General features: G+C 39.0%; 1 protein-coding gene across 1 annotated transcript in view; it reads right to left on the reverse strand.

The window, feature by feature from the left end:
• Nucleotides 1–5,301: 5,301 nt before the first annotated feature.
• Nucleotides 5,302–16,314, reverse strand: part of AHRR (aryl-hydrocarbon receptor repressor) — a 66,619-nt gene continuing 55,606 nt past the window's right edge. The window contains exons 5-10 of the mRNA XM_026842713.1: nucleotides 15,745–15,874; nucleotides 14,153–14,286; nucleotides 12,586–12,785; nucleotides 10,012–10,130; nucleotides 8,965–9,106; nucleotides 5,302–6,421 (exon numbers count right to left, since the gene is read on the reverse strand). Of these exons, the coding sequence (XP_026698514.1) occupies nucleotides 5,302–6,421; nucleotides 8,965–9,106; nucleotides 10,012–10,130; nucleotides 12,586–12,785; nucleotides 14,153–14,286; nucleotides 15,745–15,874 (1,845 nt within the window). The remainder of the gene's footprint in view (nucleotides 6,422–8,964; nucleotides 9,107–10,011; nucleotides 10,131–12,585; nucleotides 12,786–14,152; nucleotides 14,287–15,744; nucleotides 15,875–16,314) is intronic.

The following is a 16,314-nucleotide window of genomic DNA, read 5'->3' on the forward strand; positions in this document are numbered from 1 at the left end:
CCCTCTTGTATGAATCTCATTTGGCTAGATAAACAAAACCTTGCGACTACAACCTCAGCATGGCCACCTGCAGAATTTCTTTGCTTACTATGCATGTTACGGACGTCTGCTTCAGTTGCAACACATGATTTCACATAGGACTTGGCAAGATTTAAAAGAGAGGAAGAAAATCCAGAGAATGAAACTCCTTTTCTAGCAAGAAGTTTTCTACAGTTTGGTTTAGGTTTAGGGCTTTTGTCTCAGTACAATCAGAAAAATCTTTCCATTTTGAATATGTACACTAAGACAGTAAAGAGGGGAAGAGAGCAGAAAGAAAAGATATGAAAGAAAGAACAACAGCTCTATACCCCCGTCATTCCAAGATTGGGTTTTTTAGTTACATGACACCAATGAAAGAAAATGAGCAAGCTTTTCCCACTACCTAAAACAATGTTTGTATTCATAGGTAGGGGAAATAGTGTCTTTTAACTAATTCCATTAAAACACCACACTTTGTTAAGACAAATTAATGTCTTTTCTGAAATAACTACAGTGGGTGAGGCTGTCCTACTTAAGTTCCAATATGGCTTCAACACAAACAGTTAAGAAAGGCTTCTAGGGAGCAGAAGCTGATCTTATACCACAAAATATTCCTTTCCTCAGTCTTGTTGCCTTCCACTTAAGTATTTTAAGCACTAGGAATTCCTGGAAGAATTGCACATGCCCTCACTACCATATCAAAGATTGATCTCACTACCGTATCAAAGGATCAGCACCTAAAACTGAACTGGCTGATGCACAAATGCCAGACTTCCCTATGCTATCCGGAGGAAACTCATTTCTAAGGATTTTAAGAATACATCGCTGTGTTCTAATGAAGGGCTATTAAACCATAGAGACATACTTCACATTACCATATTATAATCAAGTGAGTCTTTCCCACAGAGAATTTAGGTATAGTCCCTTGTTCTTTCATTTCACTAGTTAAATCTCCAAACTGAGGCCCAACTGAAACCAGCTTACCCCTTGCACACCGATGCCCTCACTCAGATTTTCAAAACAAAGGTCTACTTTGGTATCCAAAGAGTCTAAAGTGTATATAAATTACTGAATGTTATCTACAGTGGAGGTCTGCCTCAGTTTCAGCCACTGCATCCCAGCAAACCTTAGAAGCAGCAGGAAAATGCACTTTTTTTTGCTGTACATTTTTTCCCCTATGTCAAATCAGGTTGGTTTTCATTAAAAATAGTGGCTTACAATGGTGTACTTCAGTTGGACTAGCATTTGCATGGTGCTCAGCAACTATCCACTGACAGCTAAAATCAGACCACATTCTCGGTGAAGACAAGACCTTAATCATCAGCTTTAGCATTGATAACAGTCTCTGCTATCTGTGGATCAAGTAACATCTCAGAGGGAGGCATATTCTCAGAGCTTTTAGAACCGTTCACCTTCCATACCAAAAAATACCCTCCCTGAACACCAGAATTCATGAGTTCATTTCGTCTCAACCTCTGAGTGTTTATGTCCAAAGGAGTTTGAATGCTCTCATCAGTCAGGTGTTAGAGGCACGCACTGGAAAAGGAAAGGCATTTCTTTCCACCTGAATGCTCCAAGTTCCTATCAGGCAACCATCTGAACCAGTATTTCTTCTGCAAGAAGAAATTTTTTTATTGTTGTTACAATAAATGCATTGGGAGACTCCTAAAACAGACTTTAGGGCTGCACTTGAGGGACACAAACACCAGCTCATTAAGGATAAAAGCTAAACGCTAGTTACTGAAAACCCTACTTCTCAGTACTAGTCTTTAAAATAATACCAAAACAACAACCACTAAGAAAGCCATTTAGAAGAACTGCTCTTTTGTGCTATTCAGTAATCACTGTCAGGGGATCATTAATGTCTGCATGCAAAAAGGTTTTTATAAGATTAAATCAGTGGCAATTTAACAGGGTACAATGCAGTGTCAGATTTCATTCCAGACTCAATCCAGGGAACATGTCATCGGGAGAAGATGAAAGAATATCTGTGCCTTAAATGCAGATAGCAAGAGATTCTATTTTAGCATTTATTTCTTCTGTTCTTTCCCAAGGGTGCAATATACCAAGTATTTAGAAAGAACTGGTCTTTGTTTGCTATCAACAGTGGTTAGCATTTGTCCAAAAAGAGGATAAACTACTAATCTCTTTATAGGTGCAGTTCTTAGGACATCACTGCATGTTTGTGATAACTTAGATTGGGAAGAATTCCACTGATACCACATTTTTTCATGTGAGACCTGGAATAACAACTCAGCCACAAAGTAAGTGGGCCAGATTCAAACATGATGCACAGAGTAAGTGTGTTTTTCTTGGGTGCAGACTTTACGGAAGGATAAAGAAGCAGACCCAACTGTATTTGCACATGGAGTCAGAAGGTGACTTTTCAGTCACACATTCGTCCATTCTCTAGAAGAAGGGCGTTATATGTCTTATATCAGTTTAGAATCTCTTGCATGCAGAGGCTTCATCTACCTCTATAATATCAAGATGTGTAAAATGTGTCTGGGTTCATTGGGAACATGAGAAAAATCATCCCAACTGAAATAAACCAAGAAAGCCTTTGAGTAGATAGAGTTATGACAAGAAAATAGCCTTTGTTCTGTAACAGAGAGATCTGTAGAGAACTTCTGTTGCTAGTGTAAGTTGTTTCCACACTGAAGAGAGAACTCTGTAATAGTTCTCCCACTGTAGTCATGCCAGGAAATACTTCTAAGCACAGACAAGGCATTCAGTGTCACAGTCCTCTATGGAGTTGTACCTGGTATAGCTATTTACATCACGCAAAATGGCACCAGCACGAGGATGATAGTGTTTTACAGTCATGTTGCATCAATGTAAATAACAGAAGAAGGTGCAAGGTAGTGTGAAACCAGGTCCAGGTACTCTCATTCAGAAAGGTGTGACAGTGAGTCCAAGCATGGAATTAAACGAGCAGCTTTTCAGCAGTCATGCTGGTGAGTCCTCCACTTGTCCCCAGCCATCTATTCCCACACTACCCTGTCTCCACACTATCCCATTTCTGCCAGGCAGCTGCACAAGTTGCTAAACTGGAGACTATTACATGGTTCATAGCACAACCCTACCAGCAGCTGTGCAGCCACAGCAGAGGGTCTGGCACCAGGACATAAGCCATGCCACTGCTACACGCCAAGCACAGGACTATGAGAGCAACTCTGTGAGAGTCTAAAAGAACTGCTGCTCTTATTTTTGTAGATAGTTAATCAGTGAGGCCAGAGGTTGTGCAGCACAGCTGATTTACGGCAGTCTCACTCTACACGAGTACCCAGTCTGCTTGCCCAGAAGTATTTTTGCAGTTGGGCTTGAATTTGCATGATGTGAACAGTGGTGTACCAAAGAGTGGTGTAAATTCCACCATTGTGGACTCACTCCAGAACGAGATCTAATGTTGCATTGCACCCACTGGCAGGAGTATTAAGGCAAGGATATCAAGAGTGTCTCAAATAAGAGGCAGCACATAGCCAGAAGGAAGCTGATTTACACCAGACACAAAAAACAGAGATGTGCTCATGGCTTAAGTATGGTCAGCTGGACTATGGCAGATTTCACCTGAACTACAGTAAAACACTATTGCACCTCTTTACTGTCCACCCTTGCCTTTCTCCTGGGAATACTGCCTTCTGCAGGACAGTTGTCAAAAGGTACATGTGCTATCGCAACCGTTTCAGCACAGCATTTCAGATCAAATCATTGTTCACAAACACTTAACAGAGAATGTATATCTTCACATCTGCCAACTCTAACGTACAGGCAGTAATTTCTATCAGACAAGACAGACAGTCTTGGAGAAGAGCAGCCTCCCAGGTGCAGAACCATTCCCCTACCTGAAAACTACACTTATCCCACATATTTATAGCATCTGGGAGAAGTTTATGCCACTTTTCCGGCATGTAAAGCCATGCCCTTAGCGACTAATAGATACAGAAATTAAGACATTTTAATTATTTATAACATTTTAAAAAAGAAAACATTCATTATAGGGCTTCTTTCAAAAAGCACATATATGTCTAAGCTTTTTTTAAATGATGTGGTTTTCGTATAGGTGAAATTGATATAAAGTTGAAATAGTGCAATTTTAAAACAAAAGTTAGTGCAGGAGTCAAACTACAACAACAAAAAACAAAACAAGTTATAGATTTTTTTTTTTTTTTTGGTGGAACTACATCACTGCCTGGGTTCAAAGGAAAGCTTACAGATCTGTTTTCAAAAGCATTTTGGGTGCTTTTGAAAGCTATACACACTCCAAGTAGCTCTCGGTAGATATTAAGATTTTTTGGGGGAATGAAACTGGGATGCTTTTGAAAATAACATGTTTAATCTGAGTGTGGGATTTGGTTTTGATGTCACGTGACGATGTCTAACAAGCTGCTGTTGGTTGAAGAGACACCATCAAATAAAAAAGTACATTTCCTTTGTTAATATTACAAGAAACAGCAAGGAGAATAACTGGATAAATATTTTCTTCTCATATACATTTAACGGCACTTTGTAACTCATTTATAGAGGTGGATAACATCCATTGTTCAGTCTTTCAAAGAGCAACATGAAAGTCTGACGGCTTTAAAATGGAAAAATATGGGTACTAAAACGTTAGTATTATCAAGGAAGTTTCGAAAGAACTTCAGTTTGAAGTGAAATAATTTCTAGTGCATTTTATGAAAGTAACTTGTTTTAATTAATGCTCTCTTTTTAAATTAAGAAGTTGTATTGGGAAGCCCTTGTCTGTTGCCATCAATTTAAAGTTGAGATAAAGGAATAACTGATGCTTCTCATTAGAGTAACAAAAAAAAAAAAAAAAGGCAAAAATTCCTAAGGTAAACTGGCCACACTGAAGACCATAAACATTTTCTCTTTGTACAGAGGCATTGCATCAGCTTGAGAAAAACAAACAGAATGAAGGCAGGAAACAGAAACAGCTAGTCCTTGGTAATGAACTGTAGACAAGAGACTAAAGATGATAAAGACACATTAGCAGGTATACCTGTGCAGCAGTGAGTAATGATTATTTTTCTGTGCCTGAGGTTTTGTCTTTCCTTCTTTCCAAAGATCACTGAGAGGAAGGTGGGGTAGGGGTGGGGGTGTGTGTAGGAGGCGTGCGTGTGTCTGTGTCTGGTTTTTCTCACACACAGATGCACGCACACACACACACACACTCAAAATCTTTCCATTGGCTTTTAATTTTAGTAACTCCTTTAACCCAACTGGAAGAGAATCTACAACTTCTTGCTTTTAACATTATAAATATTCCAAATGTTATAAAATCTATTGTAAAAATGTACATTCAGTGGTTTTGTGAGGCACAGGACCTGCTAATATATTTTCAGGGAAGCTCACATGTACTCTGCTCTGTCCACTGTTGGACAATGGTGGAGAATCCAGGGGCTCACGCTTGATTGCTTGAACCAAGCAGGGGGTTTTAAATTCACACGGCATTTTAAACACCTCGTTATTCTGCTCTTTCTCCTCCCCTGGGCTGGGGCTGTAGAAGTGGCTGTAACACGCCATGTGTGGCAGGTCGGGCACGCTTTCCAAACAGCCGGAGGAGTTCTGAGGGCAAAAAGGGGCCATCTCCTTGTTACGTGAACCCTTGCAAGATCTGTTCAGGTTTAGGTTGTTAGGATGATTTGCTACAATGCATTGCCAATTATGCGGCGTGTAAAGGCAGTTCCTTGGCTTCTGACAAGGTGAGGCTGGCTCACAGAGGTCCGGTTCTGTTTTGAGGTGCACTCTGTTGGGGTAGCTAAACACCTGCTTTCTCACTGAGCCATTCTCATCCAGCCAGGCTCGGTTTTGCGACATCAGGTAGTTATCAGCAATGTTTTCAGAATCGGAATCATATTCCATTTTGATAGGCATCTCCAAGGGAAAGGCTGTCTCATAGAGAGGCTCTGAGGATATTAACGGTCTCTGCAGTTTCAGATGGTCCGTCACATAGTTCTCCGCACAACGCTGCTGTACACCCGAGTAAGACTGGCAGCTTTCAGTGCTCCCCCAGTGGGAAGGGCAGGTTGATGCTAAATTTAAGATACTTTGGTCTCTGTTGTAGAATGATCCAGCTCTCCTGTTTGAACACGTGTTCATTCGCTGGCTCATAGAACAAGAGCTTGAGTTTCTCAAAGTCCAGCTACTGTTTGTGGTGCAGTTGTTTTGAACGCCTAAAACTGATGTGTTAGAACTGAGAGGTTCCTCTTGCATAAAACACTCACCATTTGTATGAGGCTCAAACTTCACTTTTACATTATCTTGTTCATTTTTTACTGCTGTCCAGTTAAGATGCTTCCACTGGCCCAGAGTTTCAATGGCACCATTATAGGAAAATCCCTCCAGGTTTCCTTTCAAACTGGCAAAACCACTTGATATCTTCAGTTGGTCATCTTCTTCCCTTTCAATAACAGTAGAAAAAAGTCAGTCAATCAGGGGTTTCTAAATGGATGTTTTCTGGGATACAGAGCAGCTCAACATAGATTATAAGCGATACTTTATCCTTGACTAAATATGGGACTTTCACACTCTTGTCCATATAAACTTTGCATTTGTTCAAGAGAAAAAAAGATCGTGCATGCATATGGGCATCAACGTGTGTGCACAGCTACCTTTCTGTGGCACTGTTTCATTTAAAATCTGACATGCATTTACACTTCCATTTCAGGCACACAGTTCACAAAGACCTTAAATATTGTAGTACAGTATGGAAACTACCTTAAACTTTTGTTCTTCCCTTAAAATATATCTAAATATTTGTGTGTAGAAAAATCTAGAAATAAAATGCAAAGAGTATCTTAAATGAGATGGATTTGTCAGCAAGGAATTATTTGGACACATAAGAACTTTCTGATCAAAGCGATTTGAGGAACAACCATGGGGGTCATTTTGAATATTTTGAGACTGCAGAGTTAGCTGAGAAGAAATAAAATGCCTGAATTAAGTGTCCTGAATAGCCACAGATGTTCATATTGGGCGTAGGTTTATTTTACATGTCTAACAATTTATGTTGTCTTTCGTTTTCTAAGATGGCCAGTGAATTCGTTTTCCATGACTTCCAGCTGAAGTACTTAACATTAGCAAAGAGCTCTGACAAAGAAAGTTGCCTGAGCATTTCCATGCCCGATGCAGCAGTTTTCAAAACTTGGGGTCCAAATCTTTAGGTTCAGGATTTGTCTTAAATTCACTAACGTGCTGATTCTCGGCCAGTCTGGATCAGTGCTATGAAACTACCCCCTCCCTCTTCAGACAAGAAGTGGACATCTCAATAAGAAAAAGAGCATGAAACCTGGAGAGCTAGTGAGGGGCTTAGAAAGTTTTTTCTTAGCTCATTATTCCGAACTTTTTCCTTGGGTACGGACTCAATGTGCAAGTATAGGATTTTCCAGTAGAGGGAGTCCATGTTGTTACAAAGAGAGAATGTCCCACTGTAAAAATGTACACCAAGAAAGAATATTTTCTCTCTTTTCTTCCATGAGGTATTAAATGCTTTCAGTCCTCTACTAAATATTGTTATTGTTATTATTGATGGTCTTGAGATGCAAATGGTATGATACAAGAGTTTGCTGCAGAACTAGCTTCTCAGGAAATGGTCTAAAAGTTTAAACTCCCAAATTAAGAATTTTACAGTGAAATAGTTTCTAGTGAAAATTCTCTAGAAGAATGTATGTTTCCAGGAAGACAGCATAGATTTTAACAAGAACAAAAAGGTAGTAGTAAGGATTAAGTTTATTGCAGACTGTCAGGAGGACCGAACTCAATATAATCTCCAAGATCAACTCTTGTAACCCTTCAGTCTGCAGGAACTATCAAGAACAAAAGAAGGATTCTTAACCACTCAGAGGGTAAAAATGTAACTAAGTATCAAAGAGCATGCTTAATTACATAAAACCAATTAAGAAATAGAGACTTGAATACAAGAAGCAGCCCATTTTAATCTGCTTCTTAATAGAAGTTCATCCCTTCACATGGTAAGATGATGTTTGTGCCGTCCCAGTAAAGGTGAAGAGTTCCACCACCCTCAGATGGGAGCTCCTCTCTAATTCATGTGGATCCTGGGAGATACACTGCCTTCAAGGGATATCTACTCTAGAAGTTCAAACACTCTTTCATTTATTTCTTCCACCTACAAGCCATCCTAAAGGAAAAAATAACAGTGATAACAGTCACATTTTTTCCACTGGGCCATATGGTGGCTGTGTACACCTCCTAAACCTTGGTCATTCAGCCCGCTCTTATCTCTTCACTCAGACCACCTTGAAGAGATACCTCAACAAGGTTCACAGGAACTGGAACAGACAATCCCATGGGGAAAGGTAGAAAAGTCTATTTGGGAGGAAAGGGAGAGGACCCAGCAGAGGGGTCCTCTTTGAATACAGATCTGTGAGATTAGCTTCCACTCCAAGGCTGAGCCTATAGCCAACTAGATGTATCTATCTACAATCACACAAGGAATATGAGAATCCCTGTTTAGATTTTGTTAAACATCCACAACTGAAAACATGAGCTCAACTGTCATCCATAAAGAAAACAACCCAAAAAGTTTAACATAATCAAATGTTATAGTAGAAAAATCAGGACACTAAATCAGCAGAGTTTCAGCTGCAAAGTTAAACAAAACCCCAAAATACATTTTTGTGCAAGAAAGTCAAAACATGTCAATAATCAAGCATTTTGGTTTTGAAGTATTCTGATGTAGTATGTATGTACACTCAACTTCAGAAGAAAAAAAGACTGAAGAAAATAAGTAAATATTGTTTAGGACTGCAACAGTCATTTCATGTGACCCAAGACAAAAATAGATTTCCATTTCATAAGTAAACTAAATCCTTCTCTTTCAGCTCTTCTCTTAAGTCACTACCCTCCTTTTAAAGATCTCATACATAAAGAATACATTACTTTTTCTAAAATATAAGGGTATTTTTTATTGGAAAATATACTTACTTTAACATTTGCTGTTGGGCAAGGACATATTCTGAACAACCACTTCGATACAGAAGTTGAGTGTTAGCTTGAACCCAGACCCAGTGATCTTCATTTGTTTGTACTTTGACTAGAGAAATGCCATTTTCTCCATTATTCTTTGCTATACAATTGAAAAACAAAGACAAACAACTGTTTTAATACAAGCAATATTTAGTACTTTTTCTTACCTAAACTACAGGTGAATGTTCACAGGTTTGTTTGCTGCTATGGAATCATCAGCATAGGAAAGTACAAGCTAAAAATGTCTCAAAACTAGGCAAATTACATTTTAAAAATAAAGTTTGGAAAGCCTAATGAAGCACGTAAACTGTAACCAAGAATTTTCCCCTCTCAGTAGTAGTACTATACTAACATGAAAATGTTCATAAAAAGTGGGGCTAGGACAGAGGAATGGTTTTAAATAAGTTAAAGGTTTCCAGCAGGTATGACAGAAGGCTGAGTATAGCTCTACTTAAGAAGTTGCCCACTGGGGTAGACTCACCATCAAAATTTTATCCATTGTAAAATCTGAAATACAGCAGACTCTCATAATATTACCAGAGCCAAACACTAGAAAAGCATGAGTCAAAGCTGCAAGCAAATCATTAATTTTAAAATACATTCTGATTTTTGGGAAAAACTAGCATTTGTAACATATCATCCAGTTTTCCTCAAAGACAGATAGATGTTGTCATTAATTATTAAGATTTTCACATAATCTTATTAAATTCAGTGCTGCCATTTTTAGGAAAGCATATGTTGAGTATTCTTATTTACTGTGATTGTTTATATATCTGTAATCTTGGCATCACAGTATTTCTGCCCACTCCAAAACAGCAGACTGATTCAGTACTATCTTTTGAGGTGGACAACTTTTTTTGCATTTCTTTAAAGAAGGAGTCCTAGAGAGAAGAAAAAAGAGAGCATTGGAACCAAAACCTGAAAAATGTAACAGGAGAAAAGACAAGGTTCTTTCTCCATAAACTGTGTATGATCCAGAAGTACAAAAGTACTTACCAGACTCACCTTTGATTTGGTTTTCAGCAATCTGTAATACATTAGTGAAAGTAGCACCTTCATAATGACTGTTTCTTCCATATAATTCTGATGCTTCACATAGGCCTGAATTACCTTTGGAACTGGAGCTGTAGAGGACAGAAAATGTGGAAAACTCCTTGTTAATGAATCTACACAGTAAGATGAAGTAAGAAAGATGTGATCTTCAACTTCAGGCCAACTGTATGAACAGGCTGGAGCCATGGGCTGAGCCCAACTGGAGGAGTTTCCATAAGGCCAAATGCCGGGGGCTGCCCTTGGGCCACAACAACCCCCAGCAGCGCTACAGGCTTGGGGAGGAGTGGCTGGAGAGCTGCCAGTCAGAGAGGGACCTGGGGGTGCTGATGACAGCCGGCTGAACAGGAGCCAGCAGTGTGCCCAGGGGGCCAAGAAGGCCAATGGCATCCTGGCTTGTGTCAGCAATAGCGTGGCCAGCAGGGACAGGGAAGGGATCTGACCCCTGTACTCGGCACTGGTGAGGCCGCCCCTCGATTCCTGGGTTCAGTTTTGGGCCTCTCACTACAAAAAGGACATTGAATGACTCGAGCGTGTCCAGAGAAGGGCAACGGAGCTGGTGCAGGGTCTGGAGCACAGGTCGTACGGGGAGCGGCTGAGGGAACTGGGGGTGTTTAGTCTGGAGAAGAGGAGGCTGAGGGGAGACCTCATCGCCCTCTACAGCTACCTGAGAGGAGGTTGCAGAGAGCTGGGGATGAGCCTCTTTAACAAATTAACGAGTGATAGGACAAGAGGGAATGGCCTCCAGTTGTGCCAGAGCAGGTTTAGACTGGATATTAGGAAGCATTTCTTTACAAAACAGGTTGTAAGGCGTTGGAATGGGATGCCCAGGGAGGTGGTGGACTCCCCATCCCTGGAGGTGTTTAAGAGCCAGGCTGACATAGCACTGAGGGATCTGGTGTAGTTGGGAACTGTTAACGTTAGGTTAATGGTTGGACTGGATGATCAAGGTCTTTTCCAACCTAGATGATTCTGTGATTCAAGCTGTTGACCATTAGCAAAGACTTATGGTTTAAGTGTACAGTAACCAACACTAAATAATTATTTACATTTTCTCCATCATTCTATTGCTCAAACTAGTGGATGACTGGAATTCTGTATTCACTTAAAAGGAATAGTTATGTTTAGGCATATTCTGCCCATGACCTACTATATTTAGAATAATAATTTTCAGCCTGAATATAGAGACAAATGCTGCATATATTCTGCTCTGCCTATTCAAGGTAGACCAGCAATGCACTTTAGAGTTAGCATGACTTCAATTCACAATAATCATCATATGATTTGATGGATTTCTTCCAATCTTTAGTTCAAAATTCATATTAGGACTTGGAAAGGGTGCAAAGTCCATAACACTGCTTTAAGTTTTTTTCCCTTTATTAAGAAGACCATCAGAAAAAAAAAAATTACTATATAAATTTGTCCACCATCCCTAGCTAGCATGCTTCAGGCCTGAACCAAAGGAATCACTGAAATTAAATGCCCGCTTCACTCTTGTCAAATCCTTGGCCACTGTCCAGTCAGTTAGTAAAACTAAAGCACCTCTCTTTTAGGTGCTGAATTCTGATGGTCAATTAATTTCACCTGGGTCACTGAAAAACTAGCAAGTGGAAATGACTTTCCAGCTCTACTCCAAAAGCCTGCATAGTCCATTGTGTCAGCCTTCTAGTAATCTAATTCTTGTCAAAAGGATGTATGTGCTAGAACCACATTACACGTCTGGATAGTAAATCCACATATACACAAGCATATTCTAGTTAAAAGCCAAATTATGATGCTGTCAGTCACACTGATGAGCATTTTGCTTCACAGCAATGGACCTCACTGCTGTAAGGTTTTATTTAACCAAATAAGGGAAAACATAATCCTAGCCCCAAACATCAACTAAAATTCAATCATAGAAGAGTAACAAAAATAAGTGTTAGGATGAGTCTGAAATGAGTCTGAACACAATCTGTCCTGATCTCCTGTGATTGCTACCGAGTGATCAGCCCCAGGCCATTTAGTGCAATTGTAGACTTACGTGTTCATAAGCCTTCTGTTGTAAGATAAATACATACACCAAATACATCTCATTTGACTCTATGTGAACACACACACACATGCACATTCAGCTTTCTGAAGTTTTTCGTTTCCTTCATTTGCTACCAAAATGCCCCAAAATAATTTTGCTGCCAGAAGATACTGAAATTTGAAAATTCCCAGTAAAACCCCTTTTTCTTTCCACTTTTACAACTAGTAGAATGATCTATTGTGTTGGTAACTTGTGAAGGTTAGGAAGATATCCTAACTTTCCAGTTTTTAAACAAAATTATATATAGTAATATAATACTTCATGTATATTATAAATAAAGTACAATATATTATATAGTATGGTATTATATAGATAAATCCAGATAAATTATTCACTTTTCTAAGAAAGTTTTAAAATGGAGATTTATTTTGCCTAATTTGTGCTTTTTACATGCTTAATAAACATAAAGCCTGTAATATACTTTACTAACTGCTAAAAGATTAATTTGAAAATACTTTGTATTCACTGCTGCTGCATCATCAGCTTTGTGTTTTGCTTTCACAAGCAGGCTTTTCATCTTCATCTCTGTCACAGAAGGGAGCAGAAGTGGCACCACTATGCAGAATAAGGACAGCTGAGGTGGCAATGCTGTTCCTGATGAGGACTTTTTTCTTTGTCCAAAAAGAAACTTCAGTTTGCCTTGGAACTGCATTGTCTGTTATACCAAAAAAAAAAAAAAAAAAAAAAAAAAAAAAAAAAAAAAAAAAAAAAAAAAAAAAAAAAAAGTCTTAAACATTTAGTGTATAAACATTTAAAATGCTAATACAACCTATGGACCATGTTGTTAAACACCAAAACCAGTTTTGAAACAGGGAGAAAAACTAGGAATTTCATTCTCTTCATAAATTTAAACCATTTCAGAGGCATGGTGAGTGGAGGTGCTGTCACAGTAAAATGAGACATTTTAGGCTGGCTTTTGGGTTTTTTTTTTCTCTCCTGTGTATGTAAAGTAGAAGTTCTGTGTTATGTTCTGTTCACCAAGACAGGCAGCATATGGTGGTGCAAACAGCTATTTCCTCTGTGCCTCACTCTGAAGCTGGAACTATTATTTTTCCATGCTCTGTTCTCTCCAGTGAGAAGGTTCCTGAGTTTCTTTCCTCTTGCCCTGCCCTTTCACTGGGAAGTATATGGACTGGCACAACCCAAGGGCTGTGCAAGCAGACACCAAGGGAAAAGATATGCCCAAGACAGCCAGATATGAAGTACATAGCTTGAAAGAAACCATCCATCCCTGCCTCAAATCTCTATATAATCAGAAGGCGGAGATCAAGTTAATAACAAGCTGCTGCCTTTTGGTGAAAAAATTACCTACCACAAAATGACCAGAGAAAAATCAGTCCACTTGAGTTGGGCATTTTCCAGAGCTACAAGATTAAAACAGGGATGCAGAAATGACTAACTGGTATGGCTGTTCAGACCCATAGTCTTCCAGCAAATGAGCATCTGAGACAGAAGTTGCATTTCCCTGTCTGGTGATGATCCTCTAATTTTCTTTGCACATGCCATACTTTGTCAAAAGAAGAAGCAGCACTGGTCTTTAAGTAAATGGGGAAGTGTTTTCTAGAAATGACCCACTCCTGGTAAGGATATTTCAGGAGTGTGTGAGAGACTTTCTAATTCTGTTTTTTATTATTAAAGGACTCTTTACAAAAGAGGAAAATGGATCATTATTATTCTTGTTCCTTAAAGCAAATACTTTGTGCTTAAATGTTAATCGTTGAAACTCAGGCTTGCCACCCTTGTGCAAGGCCCAGTACAAATTGAGGACAGATATTGTCCAAAAGAGCTTAAAATATAAAAGTTTAGAGATTCTTTCATTTCAAATATTGCAACCTTCTTTTCTCCCATCACTCCTTATACATAATAATAAATGTCTTCAGGTGTTTTTTGTTAGTGCAGAGCAAATTAAATGTGTATCCTGTCCATGACTCTCCACAATATTGATGTTGAAATATTTTTCATACGAAGTAAATAAAATCCAGTATGTCATGACTACAGTTCTCTAAGTGAAATTATACTTACAAGGAATCCAGAAGTACTGTCCAACAAGCAGCGAACTCGACAGATGAAACAACGAGTTAAGAAGGAAGAATAATCTGTTGTCATGCTGTCATTCTCTTGTGCTTTAAACAATTTACTGAGAATATATTCTTCTCCTAGGAACAACAGTGGAGGCAATATGGATCAGATCATGCTAAGAAAGAATGAAAATGTTCTGTAGCCAATTGAAGAAGCTGTTAAGGAAATTGCTAAAAATTACTTTATGGAAGGGTGAATGTTAAATTGTATCATGTATAGATACATCTGCACACTCTCTACCAAAATTAAAAAGAAAAGCTCTGCAGTGGAATTCAGGTGAGTTTCTTTAGAAAGTTTGACTTTTTTATTTCCTGAGGTTTTGTGATTTTTAATGATGCGAAGCAGGGTAACAGATGTTGCTGGTTCTGAGATCAGAGATCACAGAGAATACATTAGAAAAAGAAACAAAATAAGAAAAGATGCTAATGCAAGACAAAACCAAACAAATGAACAGTGGCTGATTAGCTAATGTTCAGCTGTTGCCTCCTTGATTTTTAATGAAGCATTTTCCAGTTTTGGACCACAAGTGCATAGCTTTTGAAACACTTATTTCCCAAAAGACACAAGTATTTATACAGATGTACGAACTCAGGAACTTAAATTCTCCACTGTATATATTAGGGGGAAAAAAAATCCAATTATTTGTAACTTTTTATAGTTTGAAATACTCATGCTCATTGCTTAGTTTGTTTTCTGTGTATTTCCTACAAAATCTTGCAGAGTTGCTCACATATCTGTAAGACTCATGCAAAACACAGAAACTGCAAGAACTTCTACCAAACTTTTGTGACTGTGTTCCTGAGGACTTCATAAAGGCTGATGAAGGACTTCTTGCAAGTTTCTCCCCACCCATTTGGAGACTGTGCTTCCTCAATTTCTTTCCTCAGTTACTGCCTCACCTCTGGTGAAATGGATACATTTTGCTGGAATCTTTATAAAGTTAACAATTTCAATCCCACTGTATTTTCTGCAGTCATGATTTCAACTTAATGCCTCATGTAAAAGAAACCTTGAGAACACGTATCCACCTGTCATCCTAGGGAAATACAGCCTCAGAGGAAGAAGTGCATTGCTAAGCCTACTTGTTCTTCTGAAGATTCCTATCTACATAATTTTGCATGGGAAAACAAATGGCAGAAAGTGATGTTGCCGCTGTGCTACTGTGCAGAAATGTTTTGCATGGAACGTTTTTGCATTAATGAGAGGAATACTAATGTCCTGATCAGCGTGAGCAAAAGGATCTGTTCATTCTCCATGGTGCTGTTCATTCTGCATGGATAAGAGTATCTGTAGGCACATTAGAGGGAAATAAAGGAAACATCAACTTTGTAGCTTCAGTGGCATGTGCTACCTTATAAATGTCAAGGATCAGAAAGAAACATCTTCTATGTGACAATAACATTATAAAAATGGCCACTATACAGTTTTCCAGTGAAGAATCTGACTTGACATGGAGCAGACGTGGGTATAGGTGAAGTGTAAGTCTACCTCTGTACAGTGGTGCCTATGTTTCCAATCACCATATACAATCCCACCTGTTTCTGTCTGTAGTTGCTGTCCAGACAACATCTGGGGAGGATTCATGGCCCAGTGCAGTTGTCTGCAGAAATCCTGGCGATCATCCACGTGAATGTAATCATATATGTTTTGGTGCATTACATCAGTCTGAAACAATTACAACAAGGAATGTAATTTGTAAGCACAGTGGGGCAGACACTTATCTTTAGGATCGTACTTTCCTTAAAATAATGACTGGTCTAGGATACGTTCAGGGCAAAGATTGATTGAGGACAGTTATTTCAGAGACCTCTGTTTTTCAACATCTGTTTTTTTGACTTCACATCCTAAGATGATTCTTTTGTGCATATGCAAATGTGAGTCATAAAAATGTCCAACTGGCAGCTGGTGACTAGTGGCGTCCCTCAGGGATTGATGCTGGGACCAACACTGTTCAATTTCTTGATTAGTGAATGGTGGTATAGAGTGCACTCTCAGCAGGTTTTTAGAGGGTACCAACTGGGGAGAGCAGGACAGCTACGCAGACCTTGGCAGGCTGTAAAAATGAGCTGACAGGAACCTCAGGAAGTTCCACAAAGGCAAAATTC

This window comes from Athene cunicularia (genome assembly GCF_003259725.1).
Source record: "Athene cunicularia isolate RWA chromosome 2 unlocalized genomic scaffold, athCun1 chr2_part1, whole genome shotgun sequence".
In the NCBI taxonomy this organism is placed as follows: domain Eukaryota; kingdom Metazoa; phylum Chordata; class Aves; order Strigiformes; family Strigidae; genus Athene; species Athene cunicularia.